The 22,859-nt window shown below is 36.1% G+C and overlaps 1 protein-coding gene across 1 annotated transcript; it reads right to left on the bottom strand.

Annotated features, from left to right (window-relative positions):
• Window positions 1-9,583: 9,583 nt before the first annotated feature.
• Window positions 9,584-22,322, bottom strand: LOC144445717 (choline dehydrogenase, mitochondrial-like). Its single transcript, XM_078135360.1, has 4 exons — window positions 22,247-22,322; window positions 17,916-18,023; window positions 13,929-14,151; window positions 9,584-12,456 (listed from the first exon to the last, which is right to left on the bottom strand). The coding sequence occupies exons 2-4, from the start codon at window positions 17,944-17,946 to the stop codon at window positions 9,987-9,989; spliced, it is 2,724 nt and encodes a 907-aa protein (XP_077991486.1). The 5' UTR covers window positions 17,947-18,023; window positions 22,247-22,322; the 3' UTR covers window positions 9,584-9,986.
• Window positions 22,323-22,859: the final 537 nt, after the last annotated feature.

Genomic DNA, 22,859 nt, shown 5'->3' with positions numbered 1-22,859 from the left:
GACGATGTCTTATGTGTATGTGTTCATGGTTTTTTTTCTAAACAGGTGATAAAGGACGTCCAATTGTTTGGTGTAATTGTCGTATTGTTAACAGTAGATGCTATATATCTTATCGTTTGGGAAGTGTTTGACCCGATGCAACTCATATCATATGTGGAGTCTGGGGTATGTTGAAAATAGTTTACAATTTCTTTCTCGATGAACATGTATCCCTTACATATTACAGTTGAAACATTACGCGAGGTATATACAACAAAGAATATGTAAAGAAATAATTCTCCATTAGAAAGATTAGACATATGCATTTAAGGAGTGTTTCTGATTTAATATTTTCCCATACTCGTAGCGTTATAATTAAAGAAAAGTGGGAAAATAACCTCATTGACTTGATTGCTGAGAAGTTGTGACGATTTTATCATTGCCGAATTGTAGAGGAAAATGGCATTATACCTCCAGAGATTTTGCACTACTGATATCATAGCAGCTAAATTGAGGTTTTTTAAAATCAGTTATTTATAACAAACAATTTTCACTTAAACTACAATTATGTAAGAACTTCACAACAATCATTAAGGTATAAAATATGGACGGGACAAGCTAAAATCATGGATATTTATTGGGTATCATAACATTACAGAACAAAGTAAAACAATCCTCTTTTCTCATCCATGCAGGGGCTAGTTGTTATTGAAAATGAAGAGGTATTTGTTGAGTACACCAAATTTGTGTGCAAAAGTGAGTTTTCTGATTACTTAGCCCTGGCTTTACAAGGATACAAAGGTACGTAGGTTTATGAATATCAAACGGACTTCATTGTCGTCCGTTCACATACATGCGCATTGGGGTCCCGTGTTGGGTAAAACTATACTACCAAGGGACGCTTAAAGAAATCTTGATTTCAATTAATACATTTTGCACATTATTTACAAGAAAGTGTTGGCCACCAATGAACTCTGTAAACCAGCCATATGCAACATTATAAAGTCGAGAGAGAGAGAGAGAGAGAGAGAGAGAGAGAGAGAGAGAGAGAGAGAGAGAGAGAGAGAGAGAGAGAGAGAGAGAGAGAGAGAGAGGGAGAGAGGGAGGGAGGGAGGGAGGGGGGGAGGGAGGGGGAGAGGGAATATTCTGATGGTAAAATCGACAAGACTAGTTCCACTGAACTATTTCCATGGCCCTCACCAGGGAGGGTGACCATGCAATACTAAATTATATTTTTTGTCATGTACATTTTCCCAGTCTAAGTTCTGTCATTCTTTTTGGTGAAAATAAAAATGAGTTACATAAAAATGAGTTACACAATAGGAATAACAACAAATCTACTGTAAAACAGGAAAATCACTAAAAACAACGATTTCAGTTTTGTAATTTTATTTTGATGCTTTCTTAATTATTTTCTATTGATGATTATTCTATTTTAAGCCTATCTCCATTTTTTCTCCAATACCTAGGTCTGTTTCTACTTAGTGGTGTTTACCTGGCTTGGAATACACGACGAGTATCAATACCAGCCTTAAACGACAGTCATTACATCGCATTATCAGTCTATAATGTGTTAATACTTAGCATAATAGGTACATGTACATAACTATCGTCATTTGACAACACAGTAGCTCTATCTGGTTATTTTGGATTTTCACAAGCTGGAGCACAATTTTTCTGCTGACGTAACGAAAAATAATCTTGACGGTGGTCTTGGAGGTGCCGTAAAAGAGGCTGTGATTTACGACGATGGTTATTTTGTTGGCAGATTGAAAGTCATGTACTTCCTAGGCTCAACCAGACACTTGCCATAAATTACTACACGTACTTTTTTCTATCCCTCTGTAAAAAATAAGTGGACCAATCTTTACACAGTATAAAAACACATTTTGTTGATAACGTTGAATGTCAAATGTGAACGTGATTAACCACAAAATGGTGTGTATCTGACTCCCGGCGTTTAAAGAGGAGCTACGACATGTACGTATACACAGAGTTCAGACGATAAATATAACGTAGAACATAAAGCAAAACATGACAATATATTTAAACTTTTTTTTGTTTAAATGTACGCACTCATTGATATTTGTACAACCATTGCAAAAATATGGCGATTTTACTTTAAATCAAGTGCACATATCGATCGGTCTAATGTTTCCTCTTTTCCAGCACTGTTCGTTGATAAATTTATAGAAGATGTCACAGTGAGATATTTGTCGATTTCAACCGTGTTACTAATAGCAACGACAAACACAATTTGCCTTGTGTTCGTTCCAAAGGTAATTTTTCTCATCGAATTACATTAGAATTTATATGTTTTCAGCAAACTGTTTAGTATCAACATTTCAACAACATCGGTGGTAAAATAATGACTTCAACATTTTCGCGTAAAATGAGACAAATTGTGTTGTCATGTTATAATTGCAAGAGTATCCAAGCGTACACACTCGAGTTTCGCGAGATCGTCATATGACAGGGCTAGCAAGAATTCAACTGCAGCTATTTGTGGAGATGAGAGAGAGAGAGAGAGAGAGAGAGAGAGAGAGAGAGAGAGAGAGAGAGAGAGAGAGAGAGAGAGAGAGAGAGAGAGAGAGAGAGAGAGAGGGAGAGAGAGAGAGAGAGAGAGAGAGAGAGAGAGAGAGAGAGATATGAGAGAGAGAGAGAGAGAGAGAGAGAGAGAGAGAGAGAGAGAGAGAGAGAGAGAGAGAGAGGGGGGGGTGGGAGGGAGGGAGAGAGAGAGAGGGAGGGAGGGAGGGAGGGACGGACGGACGGGCGAAGAGCGCTACAGGGAATTATTTTCTTAAACTTGTGACCTAAAAGTAAGGTATCACTAAAAAAAAAGATTTTCACATTAATTAAAAGCAGTTTACATGTTTTCTCACCTCGCGTATCTAAAATCCTGTGTATTTGTAAATGGTAATTTCAAACACAATAATGTATTTCCCGTTTAGATTACTTCACATTGCCGCCCATTCTCTGATTCTGAGGGACAACGCAGAGTATCTACATTGACGACATCAGAAAACTATGAAACGAGTTACAATCACAAATGTGGTACCAAACGTGTTATAAACAGAACACTGGTACTTGAGGTATGGTGAACAGTTTTGTATTATTTTGATAAAACAAATTAACTCAGGCTGGTAAATTAGTTGAAGTGATGCTCCTTTATTTTTAAATCATTTCCCTTACGTACAATTAGAAATATTTACACGCTTTGTTTGCAATAATTGGGTTAGACACACACATAGACAGGCATGCATGCAGACAGACAGACAGACAGACAGACACACGCACACACACTCTCACTAATCATTCTTTGTTGATTCACTTGTTAGGAATGTTATTTTACACTCCTTGCAAATATGAAATATAAATTTAAAAAAAAAAATTGATAATCATTTTTAAATAGAAGAACTTTTACGTTAGGTGATAACTGGGATGATTTTTTTGATTTTGTACATTGTTTAATTTTATATCATTATATGTCGTTCAAGTTCGAACGAAAGGTGTTTCGACCAGACTATATAGTATTATATATATATATATATATATATATATATATATATATATATATATATATATATATGTGTGTGTGTGTGTGTGTGTTTGTCTTTGTATGTGATATGTATATATATATATATATATATATATATATATATATATATATATATATATATATATATATATATATATATATATATATATATATATATATATATATATATATATATAATTGGATTGGATGATCTAGGCTGGGATATATCCATAATCTATTTATCATCTATCTTCCTTCTTTTAATCATCTATTAAACAATATTTCAGAAAGAGGATGAACTTGAGCGTTTACGCCAACAATTGGCATTTATAGTTACACGTGGAGGTCAACGTGACATTGACGGACATATGTGTGGATGCTGGATATCAATGAAGTCAAAAGAAAGAGAACGGGGCTTGGGTAGACATCTACAATGTGAACTAAACGACGGCCAGATGAACATTAAAAGATCATCAAAATTGTAAATGATGAAACTGGTACCAAAGGCATTGGTACACTACACTACACTACACTACACTGCACTGCACTGCACTGCACTGCACTACACTACATTATGTTGCGCCACGCCACACCACACCACGCCACTCTACACTACACTACAATACACTACATTACACTACAATATACTGCACAATACTACAAGACACGACACGACACAGGCACACAGCATGCAACACTACACCACAATATACTATATGCTCTGCTATGCTATGCTATGCTATACTATACTATACTATACTATACTATACTATACTATTCTATACTATACTATACTATACTGCTCTGCACCACATCATACTACACTAGACTTAATTTTATCTTACGAATTTATCACACAGTGCCTAAGTATGTTACATGCAAGGGTCGGTAAGAAACACAAAGCAAAGTTGTGTCAATTGAATGATGACCTTTGACATGACACACGTCTTTGATTTCACTTAAATTAATCATATCTATCATTATACACATACCTTTTGAATACATCATTTAGTAATATAGCTACTATGATAAATTGTGTCATGTATTCTATCAGTAACAATGGAGCAAGGGAGCCGAGGTACCTGCAATTTGATTACTTCAAGTATTACATTTCTGTTTGTAGAGTGTAGACGGTACGAATTTACTTGTAAAAAAACGTAGGTTGACTATCATTAGTGTATATCGGCCATGCACACTTTAAACACGGTAGTTGTCACCCGTAGTAATTTTATGGGCGAAATCAAAAGTTCCAATACAGGATGAAAAAGTAAATTACTTTAGCTTAATAGGCCTCAGATTCCACCCCTCCCCTCCCCCACACCCTGAACTGAAAGAGTTGAGTTTTTTTAAATCCTATATTGAACTATATTGATCTCGCCTCTTATTCGTTGTGGACTGTTTGATCACATGGTGCTAATACACTAACTAACTACCTGAAATCCTTCACGGAATGAATTGTTATTATATAGTTATTAAAGAAATAAAGCAATGTCCATATTTATGTCCAAAACAATTGTTTCTAGCATTTTTTTCTTCATAGACCGTGGTATTCTGGATATCATTTGCATGCCATAGTATGCTAGGTCCTGGACCAGTAATTGAGGAGGCAAATTTAGACATCTGATTGGTCAAGACACCATATAATCCGGAAAAAAGTCGTGATGTAACATACTTGGCACACATCCAAGTGGCCCGGATTGAGTATACTCATTTTGGTGTTCTTCTTCAACTCATGACAACACTCGACTCGTAGTAAACAGGCCCCTTATGTCACTAGTATAAATTGTAGGCAGGAAAGATGAGACCGGATTTTAAAGATTTAGAATAAATATATTTTGGTCAATCGTCATCTGCATTATTTTGGAACCTAAACTAAAGAAATCAATAGAATGACGTGTTTCTATAGAGTTACGTATAAGCTGACAGTCAAGTAGAGGACCGTTTTACCTGTACACGTTTTCCACACTTCTTTTATACAGCGTTAACACCATTCAACCATGATGTATTTATACAATATCAGTTACTATTGGTTACTACGTTAGGCATAAAACATGTCTGATAACCCGACCGACCCTACCAAACCTACAACTTTTTAAAAACCTTTTAAACAAAAAGATAAGAAATTCTTTGTCTTTTTTTTGATCTTCAAGCACGTCCGTTTTCTTTCCCCAGTGACGTCTGTACATATTACATCAAACCATCACATCCGGGGTTTTAAGACCGACGTTTCGTTTCTATTTGGAGCGAATCAATTAAAAATTAAGAATTAAAGATATTGAATAAAATAAAATCGCGTCCTACCTACCCTATTTTCTGAGGCAATGTTATCGGAAACACAATTATTTTTCCCTGCACCTTATCAGCTGTAAAGCTAAAAGGGCGTAGATATTACCAATTGGTATCGGGAAACTGGTTGATTAGGCTGGAATTTTCTTACTTCATTGATTTCCCTAGAGTTAATTACACGTGTATGCTAGTCGTGTAATAACACCTCAAGTTTGTGCTCCGAAGTTGCCGAACGAAAGCAGAAGGATGAAAGTACTCAGGGCGCACAGCTTATTGATGCCATGTACCCTTCAGGTGCAAAGCGATATTCGGTCGCTTGCAATATCGGAAGAAAAGCCCGAAGGTATATAGCTGCTTGATTACATATACGCCTACATATTATAAATATATCATACTATCACTAATGACTTCAAGTTCCTGTTACTGTAGAGTATATAGCTACGTCAAGTCAACACAAATAACTATGAAGAATTTTATTTTATTTTATACTTATTATATGTGGCCTTGGATTATCTCTGGCTGAAAATTGGTCACCTGTGACATTTGTTCAAGCTATTCTTCTGACAATGACAAAGACGTAAGCTAAGTCGTTCGAAACACACCATGGTAACTGTTGTCAAGACTACCAGTCCATACATGCATTGGAATAAATACTGTAATGTTAAATTATAGAGAGAAATATTTATTGGAATCGTTGTGGAGATTAGAATTGACATTCTCGCAAACCAGAGCTGTTATATATTCCGAGACACTGCGAAATAACCTGTTGACGGGTTTTGGAAGGTGCCGTAAAAGAGGCCGTGGTTTGCGACGATAAGAATTTATAGCTAAGGGAAGTTCATCGTTTCATGTGATCACAAGCATTGAACACAGTAGTACAATATGTGCTCCAATCATATTTCAGATAACGAAGGCTTGAAATCTGTACTCCAATCATATTTTAGATAACAAAGAATAACCACGGGTTGAGTTCCAATTACATACAAATTATCAAATATAATATAATGCTATGCAAGAAACAATTATTCCATTTGTAAAATAATTTTGATCTCGCTCTATAACAAGGTACGTAATTGCAACATATTGCAGAGTTTCCCTCCTGCATGAACACTAATACTATAGTGGTCTGGTTAGGGGAAGTCCATATAGACAGGCCACATAATATCGACAATTGCAGTTTTGTCGGTGCTCGCGTGCATGTTGGGGTTTTGTCTACATAAACTTGTTCAGTCAAACCTGGGAGTTTATTGCTCTTCAAACGCCAAGTCAATTCAAAATTTGTCAGTCATATTTGTCAGAAAGAAGGCATCTTCCGACCGCAAGAGGGCGGGCTTCAGTGCGCGTTCTCATAGGGAGTAGTGGAATTGACTAAAAGAGATTCAAATTTGACACGACAGTGAAGTGCTCAAATCTTTTATTCGTCACTGACAACTTTTAAAATCTCAATACAACTGAGAAATATATGCTCTAACACAACTCTAGGTCCAATAAAATAAGAACACATTACAACACAACAAAAGTCGACACGTTTTTTTCATATACAACACAACTATCAACACAACTTGACTATTTTGGCAATATACATGTACATGATTGTATATTTAGATGGTCTTCCCAATATTTGTCTTCGTTCAGGAAAACTATGAGTGACATAAGGGGGTTTTTATCACTACAAGTCGATAGACTCGCAGTGACAACCCTTAATTCACGAGTATTTTCCAGATGATGAAGATCAATTTGGAGAATAACATAATTATACCAGCACCAGTAATATCAAAGAAAATTATGGAACGTAATGGCAATTTTGAACACTTTGACTCATATTTCAAACACAGCAGAACCAGTCATGTAGGCAAACATTGTTGTTACATAGACGTGCCTTGTCGTGACGTAGAACGACCAAAGTAGTATTCCATATGTTTTGTTCTAAATGGCTCGAGCATGGTATAAAGACAATTCAACATAATGGCACATGGTGATGAAAAGGCACTATTATAATATTTTAATGGTAAATGCATTCTTTAGAATTTGATGATAAAGGCGCTGCTTTAAATCTAAAATGAACAAAAGTTGACGTTTGCTGTGTTGCTCTCCCATTAGGATTAATATTCCCATGGAGAGGAGTTTGAACTCTTATATTTCTTATTGTCGTATCACAATTAAAATCACAAAGGAGAATAGATTGAATTCTTACATACATTTCAGCCCATACCAGAATAAAAACATGTTCACATTTGTGATGGTGCTATTTAAAAAAAAAAAATATTAGCAACAAATTTCTTCCTGTGCATTCATTTCACTGGGGTCCAACACTATGAAATGGATAAGGTGTGTCACATCATAGACCCTACACGTATAGGGTCACATGTACTGTCTAAAACGACAGTTTCATAATAGCTGTCCGAGTGTTAGTTTGAAAGGTATGCCGTGATAGAGTGCCTCACACTTCGGTGAGGGCAGAATGACACGACATATCTTACAGTCTATCACTGGGAATCACACATTCAAAATCCTTCAGTAGAATAAGTGATTAGATGAATAATCTGATGTTATTCACACTGGTATACAGTCGGTATGACCGTTTAAGTACATAATACAGTGCAACATAATGTCAGTATGGAACACAACGTGTTGTAATTCAATATATAACAATGTGAGACGATGTCACTGTATGGAATACAGTCTCTTCTGATGATATATATATATATATATAATATGACACAACATTCCGATATTGAGAACTGCCATTTCCAAATTATCACACCACTCCATGACGCCATGCATTTATCTTGTTTGTTAATGTTTCAACAAATGAAAACAAGTGTAATAAAATATATGATACTGTACATAATAAACCCTACTGTGAAAAGTCTATGGATACATAAAACTGGTTAATAACTTACAATAAATTACTTGACCATCAAAGCTAAATTCTATTATTTTACAAGCCAAGTTTTGAAATCTAGTTAAAATATGGCAATAAAAAAATAGTGTGTACTCCCTTGTATATTCAATGTTATACATCAAAAAATTACCTACCACAAAAATGTAAGCTTCAGTAGAATAACAACAACAATAATAATGATGATGATAGTTTTTATTAAAATTAGTACCCCTGTCAAGGACATCAATGGCACAATTGTCCTTTACAACTGCCTGCACAGCATACAACCCATTGCAGTCTTTATACCAGGTCCCCAATTATACAGCTGGGTTGACCAAGGCACAGTTGTGGTTCAAATCTTGCCTAAAGACTTAAGCCATTCAGAAACAAACAGTTGTGGTGAGGCTTGAACCTGTATATTCCAAGGCAGCCCCTCAAACCATTTGGTAATCACAACTCCAGACAAGATAAGAATAAATACATTACATACGTGTCTGATTTACATATTTGTATGAAATCAACAAGTAATAATAAACACCAAGAAACACAATAAATAAGATACAGCTAGATTTGTATTCAAGCTAACTAATACTAGAAAGACATGAGGCAGTCAGGTTTTACAGCCTATTTTACATGTATGTTACCATTCACCTGCTGTTTGATACAACCAAACAGAAACAAATAAGAAACTGCACATGCTACACTCAAGATCGAATGAATAGTTTCTTGAAATATTTTGCCTATTAAAATGAAATGAACTACTATGCTACCATGCAGACATGATATATTGGAAGTTGTGTTTCTTTGTCTAGTTGCAGTACGTTTAAACGATTTATTTCATAATAGACAAAATGTAGCAAGAAATTGTGATCTTGCTATCTTGGTGTAAAATATACAGTTTTGTGTTGTTTTCTAAATTGTTGCAAAAAACAGAACAGGCAACGTGCATTGAAAAGGACAGTAAATTAATCAGTGCTTAAAATGCTAGATCAAGCATGCATTTATAAGGCCCATTGATAAGAAAAATAACTCTCCACTCATTCAAACACACATTTTACAAAATTAGTTTTATCTAAATAAGTCCATTGAATTCATTATAATCATTTACTTTATGTCAGTTGTCTCAATGTCCATAACATACATGTATCCATTTCAGACTTCATGTACACTGTATTGTGTCCATTGATTTCGAGACATGTGTTTGATCATAGCTATGATGCAACTTTACCAAGTAACTATTGCGGATACAAAATGACAGTTTGCAGACTGGTGTGTTTGGCAATGAAACAAAAGTTTTGACTACTGTGCAAATGTTGCTGACTCCATGTGTGTGTCCACTGGTGAAGGCCTCCAAACAGGTGCATTTGAACTTGGTAACGGTGTCTTCCCACGAATCATATCTGCTGTCTTCTCTGCTATCATGATGGTCGGGGCATTGAGGTTTCCACTAGCAATGCTTGGCATGATTGAAGCATCAACAACTCTGAGATTTTCAACACCATACACTCTAGCTTGACTGTCGACAACAGCCATAGGATCATCCTCTCTCCCCATCTTACAAGTGCATGAAGGATGATAAGCACTGTCGGCTTTTTCTCGTATAAATGCATCAATTTCTTCTGTAGTCTGGACTCGGTCACCAGGTTGGATTTCAGTGCTTCGGAACTGATCAAACGATTTCTGTGCAAAGATGTCTCTAGCAGTGCGGACACACTCTCGCATTTCTGTTAGGTCACGTTCCGTAGAAAGATAGTTTGGTTGGATTATGGGGTGATCTTTCGGGTTTGCAGAGCGAAGTTTTAAGTATCCTACACTAGTTGGACGCATTGTTCCAGCATGAACTTGATATGCATGGCAGTGTCCTGGTTTGCGACCATGATCATTCACAACAGAAGGCAAGAAATGGAACTGGATGTCAGGATGTGCCACATCATCAAGCTGACTTCGAATGAATGCCCCAGCTTCTAAATGTGCAGATGCACCTTGCCCTGTGTGGAAGAGGAACCACTCCATGCCAATTTTGACCATATTGAAAGGAAATTTCCATTGCGCTTTGTATAGTGTGATTGGCTGTGTACACGCTTGTTGCACATACACCTCAAGGTGATCCTGCAGATTTTGGCCAACTCCTGGCAGGTGAGCAACAACTGGAATACCTAGTTTCTTCAATTCATCTGCATTCCCAATTCCGGATAACATGAGAGTTTGAGGAGAGTTGATAGCACCTCCACACAGGATAACTTCCTGTGTTGCTCTAACTTTATGACTTTGACCATTTTTTACAAATTCTAGTCCGGCAGCTTTAGTACCTTCAAATATTAGTTGTGAAACCATAGTCTTGCACTCTGCTGTCAGGTTAGATCTATTAAGTGCTGGTCTCAGGTAGGCTTGAGAAGTACTCCAACGTTTCCCCTTATGTATAGTCATATCCATGTATCCAAAGCCTTCCTGTTGATACCCATTCATATCATCTGTTCTTGGATACCCAGCTTCAACCCCTGCTTCAATAAAGGCTTCAAAGAGAGGGTTACCTTGCTTACCTCGTGAGACATGCAATGGACCATCTCCACCTCGATAGTCATCTGGTCCAAGCTCATGAGTTTGTGCTTTCCTGAAGTAGGGAAGACAATTTGCATAAGACCATCCCTCAGCCCCTTCCCTTTCCCATCTATCATAATCATACGGATGTCCACGGACATAACACATTGCATTTAGTGACGACGATCCACCCCATACTCGTCCACGTGGCCAATACATCTTGCGGTTATTCATAGATTGTTGAGATTCTGTGGTATAAAACCAATTGTACTTGTCATCACAAAGATTATATACTAATGCTGCTGGCATGTGAATTTTCCATGTTCTGTCCTTTGGTCCAGCCTCAAGGAGCAGGACAGAGTTTTCCTTGTCTTCACTTAGACGGTTTGCTAAGACACATCCGGCAGAACCAGCACCAACAATGATATGACTATATGATTTGGAAGACGATGGTATATTGGAAGATCTGGATGACGTCGAAAAACTCCTGGTGGATGTTGAAAAACACATAGCAGTGACTCCCAATCTCGGATCATCTTGATATCTAGCAGACTGAAATTTCAGATGATTCAGATGGGGGTGTTCAAAGACATGTTCTTGTTTTTGATTTTCAAAAACATTGAGGATGCTATGAACATCATTGACAATGAAATCTGCTTGTGGGAGAAGATCATCTTTGGAACAGATACCGGTCAGAACACCAACAACACAGCCAAGACCTGCTGCTCTTCCCATACCGGTGTCAGCCTTTGTGTCGCCAACAACCATGGCTTCAGAGGGATCAACTCCAAGTTTTTGACATAACATTATTGCATTGTGTGGGCTAGGTTTAGCTACTGAATCTGGATCATCTCCACAGACGATTTCATCAACAAAGTCAGTAACACCTAAAATACTCAAAGTGTCTTCTGTGCCTTTTCTGGAATCTGACGTGCATACAGCAATTTTGATACCTTTATCTCTAAGAGACTGCATCAATGATCTTATATTACCATGTGGTACAACAACCCCATCTGCTGTGTCACACTCTTCCCAAGTTTGATTTATGATCTTTTGGGCTTCTTCCGGATTCTTTCCTTCTCCTTCAATCAGTAATTTCTTCAGTTTTCCTTTAATGATTGGCATGGTCGAGGATGCCAACAATCCTGGTTCGACTTGATCTTTATGTTTGTTGTAGCTAATCAAGTCAAAGAATTTGTCTTCTAGGTTGTATCCTGCTGCAGTTTGAAGTCTGTCGGAACAAAGACACAGAAAGGGTGAGATTCAGTACAAAGTAAAATGTAAATTCCTTGCAAATCCCTAAACTCGCGTCATGATTTTGAATTGAGTGTGGAACTACAGAATTATATTTTTGACGTATGCCTTTGTATATATGTCTTTGTGATGCTTGTGTTTTTAGGACCTGTGATGCCAAAAGAAAATTTTCCATATGTTTTTAACAAATGGACAATAAAGATTATTATTATTATTATTATTATTATTATTATTATTGTTCACAACATGAGTATGCCATTGTAAGTATTTCATGGCTTTTCTGCATCAACGCAGCAAACTCTACATATGTACATATACAAAGTCTATCACTGCTACTCTGTATACATTGTTCGTTGTCAATAATAGTCAAGAACAAAAAAATAGCTCTCCGTACTTCAGTGAAGACAACTGCACAGCCAATCATGAACAAGTAAATTACATCTGCCCCACATACACACAAAGTACTAAATAAAAAGAACAGTAACTGCCATAAATAGTAGACTGAGTGACAGGTTTCTTAAGAATTAAGAAAAAAAAATCATGTCGTCACACTATTTTAGACAAACTGTCTTGACCAGAAACAATTTTTTTTTAAAGTTAAATATTGCAAAACATGTTAAGTATCATTCACCTGAAATGAGTGTGTCGTTGGGATGGTAACAATTATTTCAGTAAAAAAAAATTGTTGTTCTAGTTAAGCAGAAATTGCACCCTCTCTGGCCTTAATTTTAATAATTTGACAATATTTAGGAATTCATGTTTATGAGCACAACACAGCATTACTATTTGTACACAGTAGTACAGTATAAGGGTACTGGGTACATTACATTTCATACTTGGCATACTGTGTTATCACTAAATTTGTGGTTGTCCTGTGATCTGTTTACAAAAGGAGTTGCAGTCACAGTGATCATGTGAAACAAGCAAAGATTACAGATTTGATCAAAGATATTGTAACCAGAATGCTAAGTTAGTAACAGGTGACATATAATTGTATAAATACTGATATGTTTAGTGTTGCAACCCTAGGTTTTTTTGGGGTCATTTGACACACATTTTTTGGACCTGACCCACAATTTTGCAAGTGACGGGTCATAGATGACCCACACTAAAATTGTATGCAAATACGTTTAGCAACATGACCACGCCTATAGTAACAGCTAAGTGATCGTCTATATTGCATAGATAACAACAGGGTTGGATAGGCAACTGCATAATCATTCAGCAAATATCTAGCATGGATCGGCATGTGGGTAAATATTTTTAAAAACTGTACAGTTGTGCCACAACACCACTGGCACTTTTGTTTATAATGTCTCAAAAAAATTTATGATGACCCAGATAAATGAAAATCTCAGGACACTATGTCCCACTCTTTGAAAAGGCTGGTTGCAACATTTGTTTACAACTGATTTTATTACATTACAACCAGTGTATGTTACAACTTACTTGTCAGCTGTTTGCCTGATCCAGGGACACCACTGGGAATGAAAACACACAAGGGTTCCATCTTTATCAAATATCACCAATGATGGTTTCTTCACTTTCTCATCTTTATTACTAGCAACAATACCTGCAAGAGGTTCCTTGATTCTGTTACTATTACATGGTTGCCCACTCAAAGACAGTCTATGGCTGTCCGCAAACCATTTCTTTAGACCAGCTGCTACACCTGTAAACCAATATGTAGAAATATTGATATTTCATGAAAATGATCTTTACTAGTTTCTCTATTATATGTAACAAATTAAACATAATGGGATGGATGGTCAGATGAAAAAAAAATTTAAAAGGGGAGACCTGTAAGACATACAGAATTTCATAAAGGTGACCTTTCTATAAACTTATGTCTCTACATGTATGTAACACCTGGAAAATGATGGGGTGATTGGTTAGTTAGAAAAAACAGGGTAAAAAGAGAAGCGTGTGTGTACAAGTATGTGGTGATGGGGATTCTATTTGAAACCATATTTTAATAATGCCTTGAGATTATTCCAAAAATGACAATTGTGGTCAGAAAAATATGTTGTACCATTCAGAGCTAATTTTAAGGATGTACTTTCCAACCCACTCACTAGTCTAGACCTATCTGCAGTGTCAAATCTCTTCTCGAGGAGGCTATTGCATTGCTTCCTGTTTTTTTCAAATCCTGCTACAGAAAGTCATACATAGCTATGAAAAACAGAGCCAGTCAGTTTATGAGGAATAGTTTAAAACAGAGTATTAATAATAAATCTTTTTTTATCTTTTTAATCAATGTAAAATAATTTTCTAATAATTCATGAAAAAAAAAATGTGTTTATCATAATAACTAAATAAGGTCATCTTTAATATAATACTAAAATGAGATAGAATCATGTAAAACAAGCTCTGTGGCTTATGTCTAAGCCAATTTGACGCACTATGGACGCACATAATTTCTGGTGACACACCAAAATGGTGTCCCCCTATCTTTTACTATGTGGCGATTCACAAGAAATCTCGGTTTTCTCATTTTGACTCACAACAAAATTTAGTTAGCTATCATTAAAGGGCACATTGTTTATGTGACTGTTTTGGTATATTGAATTACATGATGTACATTGTATGTAGATTTATCAGTCATGAATATTTATCACTTGACAACAATGGTATACATATACAATAACATTTATGTATTGTTGATCTGAAGATGTTCTTAGGGTGAAATGTACATACAACTAAAATGATGTTGGTTTGGTGTTTCACTCATGGGACATCACATTTTTGACACAAAGAGAGACATCTTTCAACTCAGACTAACAATAACACAGACACAATAAACACAGCAGGATCCTTTGCCCAATCACATTGAACACTGATAAGCATTGCTATTTAATTCTTTCACAGTGCAGTAAAACAGGCTTCTAATGAAAACATTACACATAGACTTGATGATGTTAATGGCTTCAATTGTTTACTTTACAGATAACTGATAATCAATATAATTATAATATTTCAATATATTCAACTTGAATACTTCTACAACCCCACTGTGCATGGCACCTACATGTATGTATGTAGTTTAGGTGGGGTTTTTTTTGCATAGAAGTTGTCTGAGTGTGTGTAAAAAATGTTGTGTTACATCAGTGAAACACCAAACCAACACCATTTTAGCTGTAAGAATATACTAAAGTTTAGTTGAGACTCGAGTTTTAATTTTTCATTTATATATTATAATCTATACATGTCTGAACTGTGACAGTGAAGTGGCTGCTTAACAGACCATGTATTCATATATTGAACAGTTCACACCACCCCTGTGACAGTAAACTGAGTGTGTGAAAATTGAGTGACTTTACACTGACAACTCCTTTAGAAAACTGTGCATTCACATGTTAAATAGGTTTACATACATGTAATGTAGGGTCAGTAAAATGAGGCCACTGACCAATGAAATATTGAACGTTAGTGTGACTTGATTTTTGCATCAATAGTGATAACATGATGCCTGTACATGTATGATCTGGGATACATACATGTACATACTGTACACACGCATGTAAAGTTTACACACAAAAAAAATAATAAACAAATAAATAAATAAATAAATAAAGAAAGAAAATCATTAAAAAAAAAAAAAGTGTATGATCTGGGATACATAATAATAATAATACATACATAGATTGTATGAAGTTAATAAATACAAATTTAATTTCCTAACATGCCAGTATGATCCTGGAATACATAATTTTACATACATGTACATGTGAAGTTCAATGTCATGCAATGTTAGTACATGTACTTTATATATCATTAAAACAAAGTTGGTTTCCTAATAGCTCCCGCAGCGCCCGTATAGCAGTTAAATGACTAGTACGCATGCTTATGGGCTTTGCCGAGTTATACGTGATCTTAATATATGTCTGTTTAATGGAATGGCGATGCATACATCAAGTGATCTAAGACTACAGTCTACATGTTTTGTGGTTTCAATATATTTCTTTTTCAACTTCATGAATAAAGTGAACAATTCTCAGCTACAATGTATTTCAAGACTTTGTTGCAAATCACAAAGAAAATTGACTGTGGTCAAACACAGTTATTCCTATACTGAGAGTAACCAGTACCTTGCCATCATTTAGGGCCTCTTAATCCTGATTCCCCCCACCCCCACCCCACCCCGTCCCATCCTCATAGCAAGATGATTCATTATCACATTAAGAGTTTAGTAACATCACAAATTCATTCTTTCAGCATTTTACAGAAGGGAATTTCAAAATCCACAACACTCAGGCAAGAATTTCAAGAAGAGTACGAACCCTGCCGTTCAAATTATGAAATGTTGTTCATACTGTGTTACATGGTACACATAAACACTGAAGCAAATTTAAATATACATTTTGTACCATGTGTATATTGTATAGACACACAGTGACATTCTATGTTAAGTGAAATGGAAACAATTGGAGTACTGGTCATGGTTTGCATCCTTGCGTGACTAAATATAACAGCTGTTATACGTAAATCAGTTATTTATTTAACTGTCAGATAGTCTGTACAGTTGTAGGTAATTACAAATACCTACATACCGGTATATAACATTTTGAGATACTGTACACAAGAATGATAGATGCCGGAGCACATCTGTGCCACAATAGACAACTACAGCACAACTGTCTCTACATGTAGTGAGTCTTTGTTGAAGATACTGCCCCCTACCCCTACTATTGTACTGAGCCCTTAACAATAATTGTGTTGTTCCCATTATGTTCAAGTTTAGAATAAGTGGGTATATTTAGGTAGACTTTTTTTTTTTCATGTATGAGTGTCTAGTTCAGGTAGTTATGTTTTCCACTGATTTTCCATATGGTCTCTGTGTTATTGGTTTCTTCCCATCAGATGTACAGCCATTACAGATTGGGTCTCTGTGTTATTGGTTTCTTCCCATCAGATGTACAGCCATTACAGATTGGGTCTCTGTGTTATTGGTTTCTTCCCATCAGATGTACAGCCATTACAGATTGGAAGAACAGTTTATGTTGTCTTTTTAAGTTGACATCAGTTTCAACATCCACTATTTCTCACAAGACTTCACAATTTTCACAATTTCATTTTTATTTCAAATACATAAGAAAAAGTTTAGGGTCAGCAGCGAAAAACTAGGTGGGGTCAAGTAACCAGAACCAAACAATTTTGTTTTTAGGCCTAACATGTATATTTAATTGGGACAAAAATGGTCTTTCTTCTAACAAGTAAATGTATGTTGTAGAATGGCCCCTTTCAGGCTTGAGCCATTGGTGGCAAAAAAGATGTACAGTTGAACACTGTGACTCTACAATGACAGATGGTAACTTAACCTCTACTCAAGTCAATACTCTTATTTGTGACTCTGTGATGACAGATAATATAATAACTTAACCTCTACTCAAAACTCTTATTTGTGACTCTCTGATGACAGGTAATATAATAACTTACCTCTACTCAAAACTCTTATCTGTGAAGCCATTTTCAGTGATATCTTTGGCACATATGTCTTTATATCCACACGCCGCCGTTTATCAAACTTCACGGTGACAATAGCACCTACAATAAATAAATACACAAAAAAGTGTGAAAAAATACTACCAATGGATAGTGACACACAACTGAATATACATTTACAGTACTTGCAGTGTTTTTGTTATGGTGACAAGTAGGTAAAACCATGGATGTACATGTATTAGTGGCGAATTAACATGGTAAAATTTATCTGGGTTTCCCCAGGTACTTTCAGGGGTTCCCAAAGAAAACTTTGGTTCAGTGTATGGTGATCAATGCTATTTTTATTACATTTTCTCCTTGTACCGCAATTGCACTGTATCAAAATGGTTTGATTTAAACATAATTATTTTTTACTTATAAACTGCTGTATTGTAGTTTTTGTTTGCAAACAAATACCGCTGATGAAAAGAGGACTTAAGTACAAAAAAAGTTATGTAATATACATGTACCTTTAAATGATTGGAACTTTGACTTATAGAATGTACATGTATGATTATTTAGTAATGGCCCATATCATATCATATATTAATGTTAAAATAGAATCAAACTTAGTACACATCAATTTGACAACATTCTTTCAACATCACATAGAATCAAAGTTAGTCAACATCAATTTGATGTTTTCCAAAGAGACAGAGACAGAGAGAGAGAGAGAGAGAGAGAGAGAGAGAGAGAGAGAGAGAGAGAGAGAGAGAGAGAGAGAGAGTGAGAGGGAGAATGAGAGAGCGAGAGAGAGAGAGAGAAAGAGAGGGGGAGAAAGAGAGAGCGAGAGAGAGAGAGAGAGAGAGAGAGAGAGAGAGAGTGTGTGAGAGGGAGAATGAGAGAGCGAGAGAGAGAAAGAGAGAGGGGGAGAAAGAGAGAGCGAGAGAGAGAGAGAGAGAGAGAGAGATAAACCTATTAGTTTACCCACCTGTACACTACATGCCAATGTGACTAAATGCACTACCCATATGCATGATGTATACTATTCAAACAAGGACTATTTTATCAAACTTTGAATATATATTTACATATGAATTGAAAAAAATTTGCAATTAAAAGGCCATACAAAATATGAATACCATATAGTGTAATATTCACATACAAATGTAAATTTGTCTCTTTTCACTTTAATTAATTTGCCTGTTGTGACATGACAGTTTTGTTTATGATATGAACTATTTTTATCAATACAAGAGACATATTGTTGTCATGTGACATACATGAGCAATGCTACTAGTAAGCATGACTGACAGAAAATAAAACATGTTTTCTCTGGTCTGTCATCTCACCCCAGGCACCCTTTTTATAGTGTTTTCACTAAGCAACAGCCAATAGCCATAAAGTACTTGGCTACTGTCCTACCCAAGGTTATATGTTTAATGTTTATGTCACTAAAAGATAACTTTTTCTGACTACTTGTGACTAGTGACTTTCAGTGTGTGTATACACACTACCCTCCCAATAGGCAACATTTGTGTTTCGCCATCTTGAACGCCGCACGGGGTTGTGGGATTGCTCTCGCAATGTGCCACGGGAAATTTGAAGACGACTGTGGGGGTAGAATCAGTCGAAAGCCATCTTTACTATGGACAACACAATATACGAATACCGCACATTGATTACCGAATTATTTTGAATTTCAGTAATAGTTTGAAGCGACAGCCACTCCAGTAGCTCAATTTCATTGTCTTGAATGTACTAAGAAGTGTTTTTTTACTGTACGTCGTCATACAACTAAGGAATTAATCAACACGAGTACGGCTGTAAACGCTATTTGTAGCATCACCGTATCATGTGTTCCGTTATTACTTCTGGTAAATTAAGCACAATTTCGGTAATTTCTTTGTCTACAATGTCATGATTTCAACATTTTACTGCTATATTTTGACGAAAAATACGGAAGTGAACGATCACGCACGAAAACATGAGTGGCGTGTCTGGAGAGAAATTCTGATTCAATTCAATCATTGCATGGCTTCCTTGTCAAATATACTAAAAAATAAATTTATATAATATATACATTGTATAAATATTGTCTCACTATAGTTCATTGCACATTCATGTTGTAAAACTCGTACAAATAGAGAGCAATACGACATCAGAATACTGATTGTAAGTCGAAAACGCGTCATAAAATGATGTAAACAGCATTCAATTACCACTGGCAGTCGATCACAACACGTCCAAATTGCTGATCGTAAAAAAATGTCTTGAAATGACGTTTGGTGAAAAAAAAAATCTTGGTACATTAAAAACGATAAAAAGAAGCTTATGGAATGGTTATCTCTTCAAACTCTCACGGAAACTCAAAACAATTCGGTAATCAATGTGCGCTATTTGTATGGTGTTGTCCATAGTAAAGATGGCTTTCGACTGATTCTACCCACACAGTCATCTTCAAATTTCCCAGTGCACATTGCGAGAGCAATCCCACAACCCTGTGCGACGTTCAAGATGGCGAAACACAAATGTTGCCTATATACTAGTACATGTAGTACTGATAATATCATTACCCTGGAGTCAAGTGGTGTGGTATAGTTTGACTATTAGTAAGTGGATAGTCCTGCTTGCAGGCAGTGCATGGGTCTAGATTATACTGACATGACCCTCAGCACAGGCACAATTGTCAGAATGGAGTCCTGAATGACTCCGTATGTAAGCAGGTCTAGGGAGTGGATAGCCAAATTCACCAAACACTTTACTCTTGGCTATTAACTACATTGATTTGATGAATTAATTTGCATAATATTAGCCAGTATTAATGACAGTACATATATGTATATCGATACAATGTGATAAGTTGGCTTACATACAGCTCTGTATGTATAGTCTTGCTTGCAGACTGTGTAAGTCAGGACTTAATCGACCAAATATCCCTCACCTTCTCCGGCCATTACAAAGATGTACCAGAATTGAGTCCTAACTTAGTCTTAGTCCGTCTACAAGCATGAATATGTAACAACTAACATCACATTGCATCATACATTTATTGTCATTGATATTGAGTTTAGGGAGAATGTCAGAATCGAATCCTCTATACTATTATCCTTCTGCCATCAGGACTATACCATACACATACCACAGACTTGGTCATTACAAAAAGTGAACAAAATAAAAATGTAAAACAGTGGGAAATATTTGTTACTGTATATAAATGCTTAATGTACATAAACTAGACAACAGATAAACATCCACATATCATGTCAGGAGGCATTGTCTATTTCGTCATGAAAATACGACTACTACTACTAGTAGTTCTGTATGTATATATACAATCGTGGATGTATTAGTAATACATCCATGACACAAATTTGACAAGGTTTTTTTGGTCGTTTTTTAACGCTATGGATTAGTCTTACCTTTAGCACAATATCCCTGCATTTTTACTGCCGATTAATAGCGCCCGATAAAACGATAAACTGAAGTTCACCTCTGTCGCTTCTTAGTTTAAGAAGGCCGTTCGATTGCGTATGTAGCTGTACTGTACTATACAGTAAATGTCATTGTATATTCATTTGACTTTCACGTGGATAGCATGGGACGACCTTTTGCAGTGTTTACCCCTACCGATTGTATAGCTGTAAATTGTAATGTATTCAGTGTCGGCCGGTCATTTGAGTAATTGATGTTACATAATTTCCCCGCACTAATAGTACTTTAGTAGTATGTACTGAGCTGAGTTGAGGGAACGGCACTCTGAAGTGCATGTGTTGCACTCTCGTACATCTAAGGAAAGTTACCCGTGTAACCGTCCTTGGATATGTCGTTGTTCGACTAACAACACAACAAATTAGTGAAAGGTCTGATCATACCAACAACCCTTTCAACCAAACGCATGCGCATTTCCCTGGCTATCGTAAAACTATTCTCCATCGCGCTACGCGATATCGGAATGCCATGCAGGCCATGCCATGCCATGATGGTGTCTACTCGCGGTCGTGGAATGAGTACGGATGGCCTCTACTTTGAATTTGACATCTTGGTTTACGCTTTACCTAAACTTACAGGTGAATGGACTTACAAATGATCTTATCCCACTGGGGATGGATGAAAACACAGGCGTTCACTGCCCAATTTAATCAAATCAACTTTTTGGCGGTATACTATGATTTGACGAATGTCAACAACATCAGATCATAGCACCGATTTCCACTTCGTCTTCACATGGAAGTAGAACCCCGGGGTTCTACTTCCATGGTCTTCATAACTAAATCGAACAGGAAAAACACAACGTTTGGGAACTAAAATACCTTGTTGGCTAGAACTGTATTAATAATTCTTACCGTAAAATTGTCATTTCCTTCATAAATCTACGTGAACAGACGGAGATATAAGTGGTGTACACCAGCAACATTGCAGTTGCCGCCACGCGACGAGCGTGGCAAAGTTGTCTGAACTTTGTGGAATGTGTGGTGTCACTTTCTGCCATACGAAATAAAATTTATGGTTATCCTGTTTCTCACACTTTATTCTAAATTAAACATTTTGGCTTACATAAGACCTGGTTATATGCCGATCAGTTCTTTAATTTGATTAGTATAATGTTATTGTATTATTCTTCAGTTTTGAATCTGTCATCATTTACCAAAGTTAAAATATTCTGGTTTTATTTATGTATCTAATTTATTAATCGTACGCGTATTTGTCGAACTTTTTGTAGAGTATAGTGTGTTCCCCGACGTACTTTGTGGGCGTCTTAGGTATACAGAATAAAATAAATAAATAAATAAATAAATAAATAAATAAATAAATAAATAAATAAATAAATACACATGAACAAACGCAAATATAGATAATCTTGTGATCAGTTCGGTCTTTTGATAAATTTGATCAATGGTTTTCTCAACTTTCCTATATATTTCCGCATTCCACAAAATGCTTAGTGCTACTCTTTTG

The sequence above is a fragment of the Glandiceps talaboti genome, chromosome 14 (assembly GCF_964340395.1).
Source record: "Glandiceps talaboti chromosome 14, keGlaTala1.1, whole genome shotgun sequence".
NCBI classification, from domain to species: Eukaryota; Metazoa; Hemichordata; class Enteropneusta; family Spengelidae; genus Glandiceps; species Glandiceps talaboti.
This window is presented reverse-complemented; position numbering and strand designations above follow the sequence as displayed.

What these genes read in the sequence shown, in the direction of transcription:
- LOC144445717 (XM_078135360.1), bottom strand. Translation starts at nt 17,946, where the DNA reads ATGGCTTCACAGATAAGAGTTTTGAGTAGAG. An exon ending in GATAAGAGTTTTGAGTAGAG is followed by an intron (nt 14,152 to 17,915) that starts GTAAGTTATTAT and finishes ATTGGTTTACAG; the next exon opens with GTGTAGCAGCTGGTCTAAAG. An exon ending in ATCAGGCAAACAGCTGACAA is followed by an intron (nt 12,457 to 13,928) that starts GTAAGTTGTAAC and finishes TTGTTCCGACAG; the next exon opens with ACTTCAAACTGCAGCAGGAT.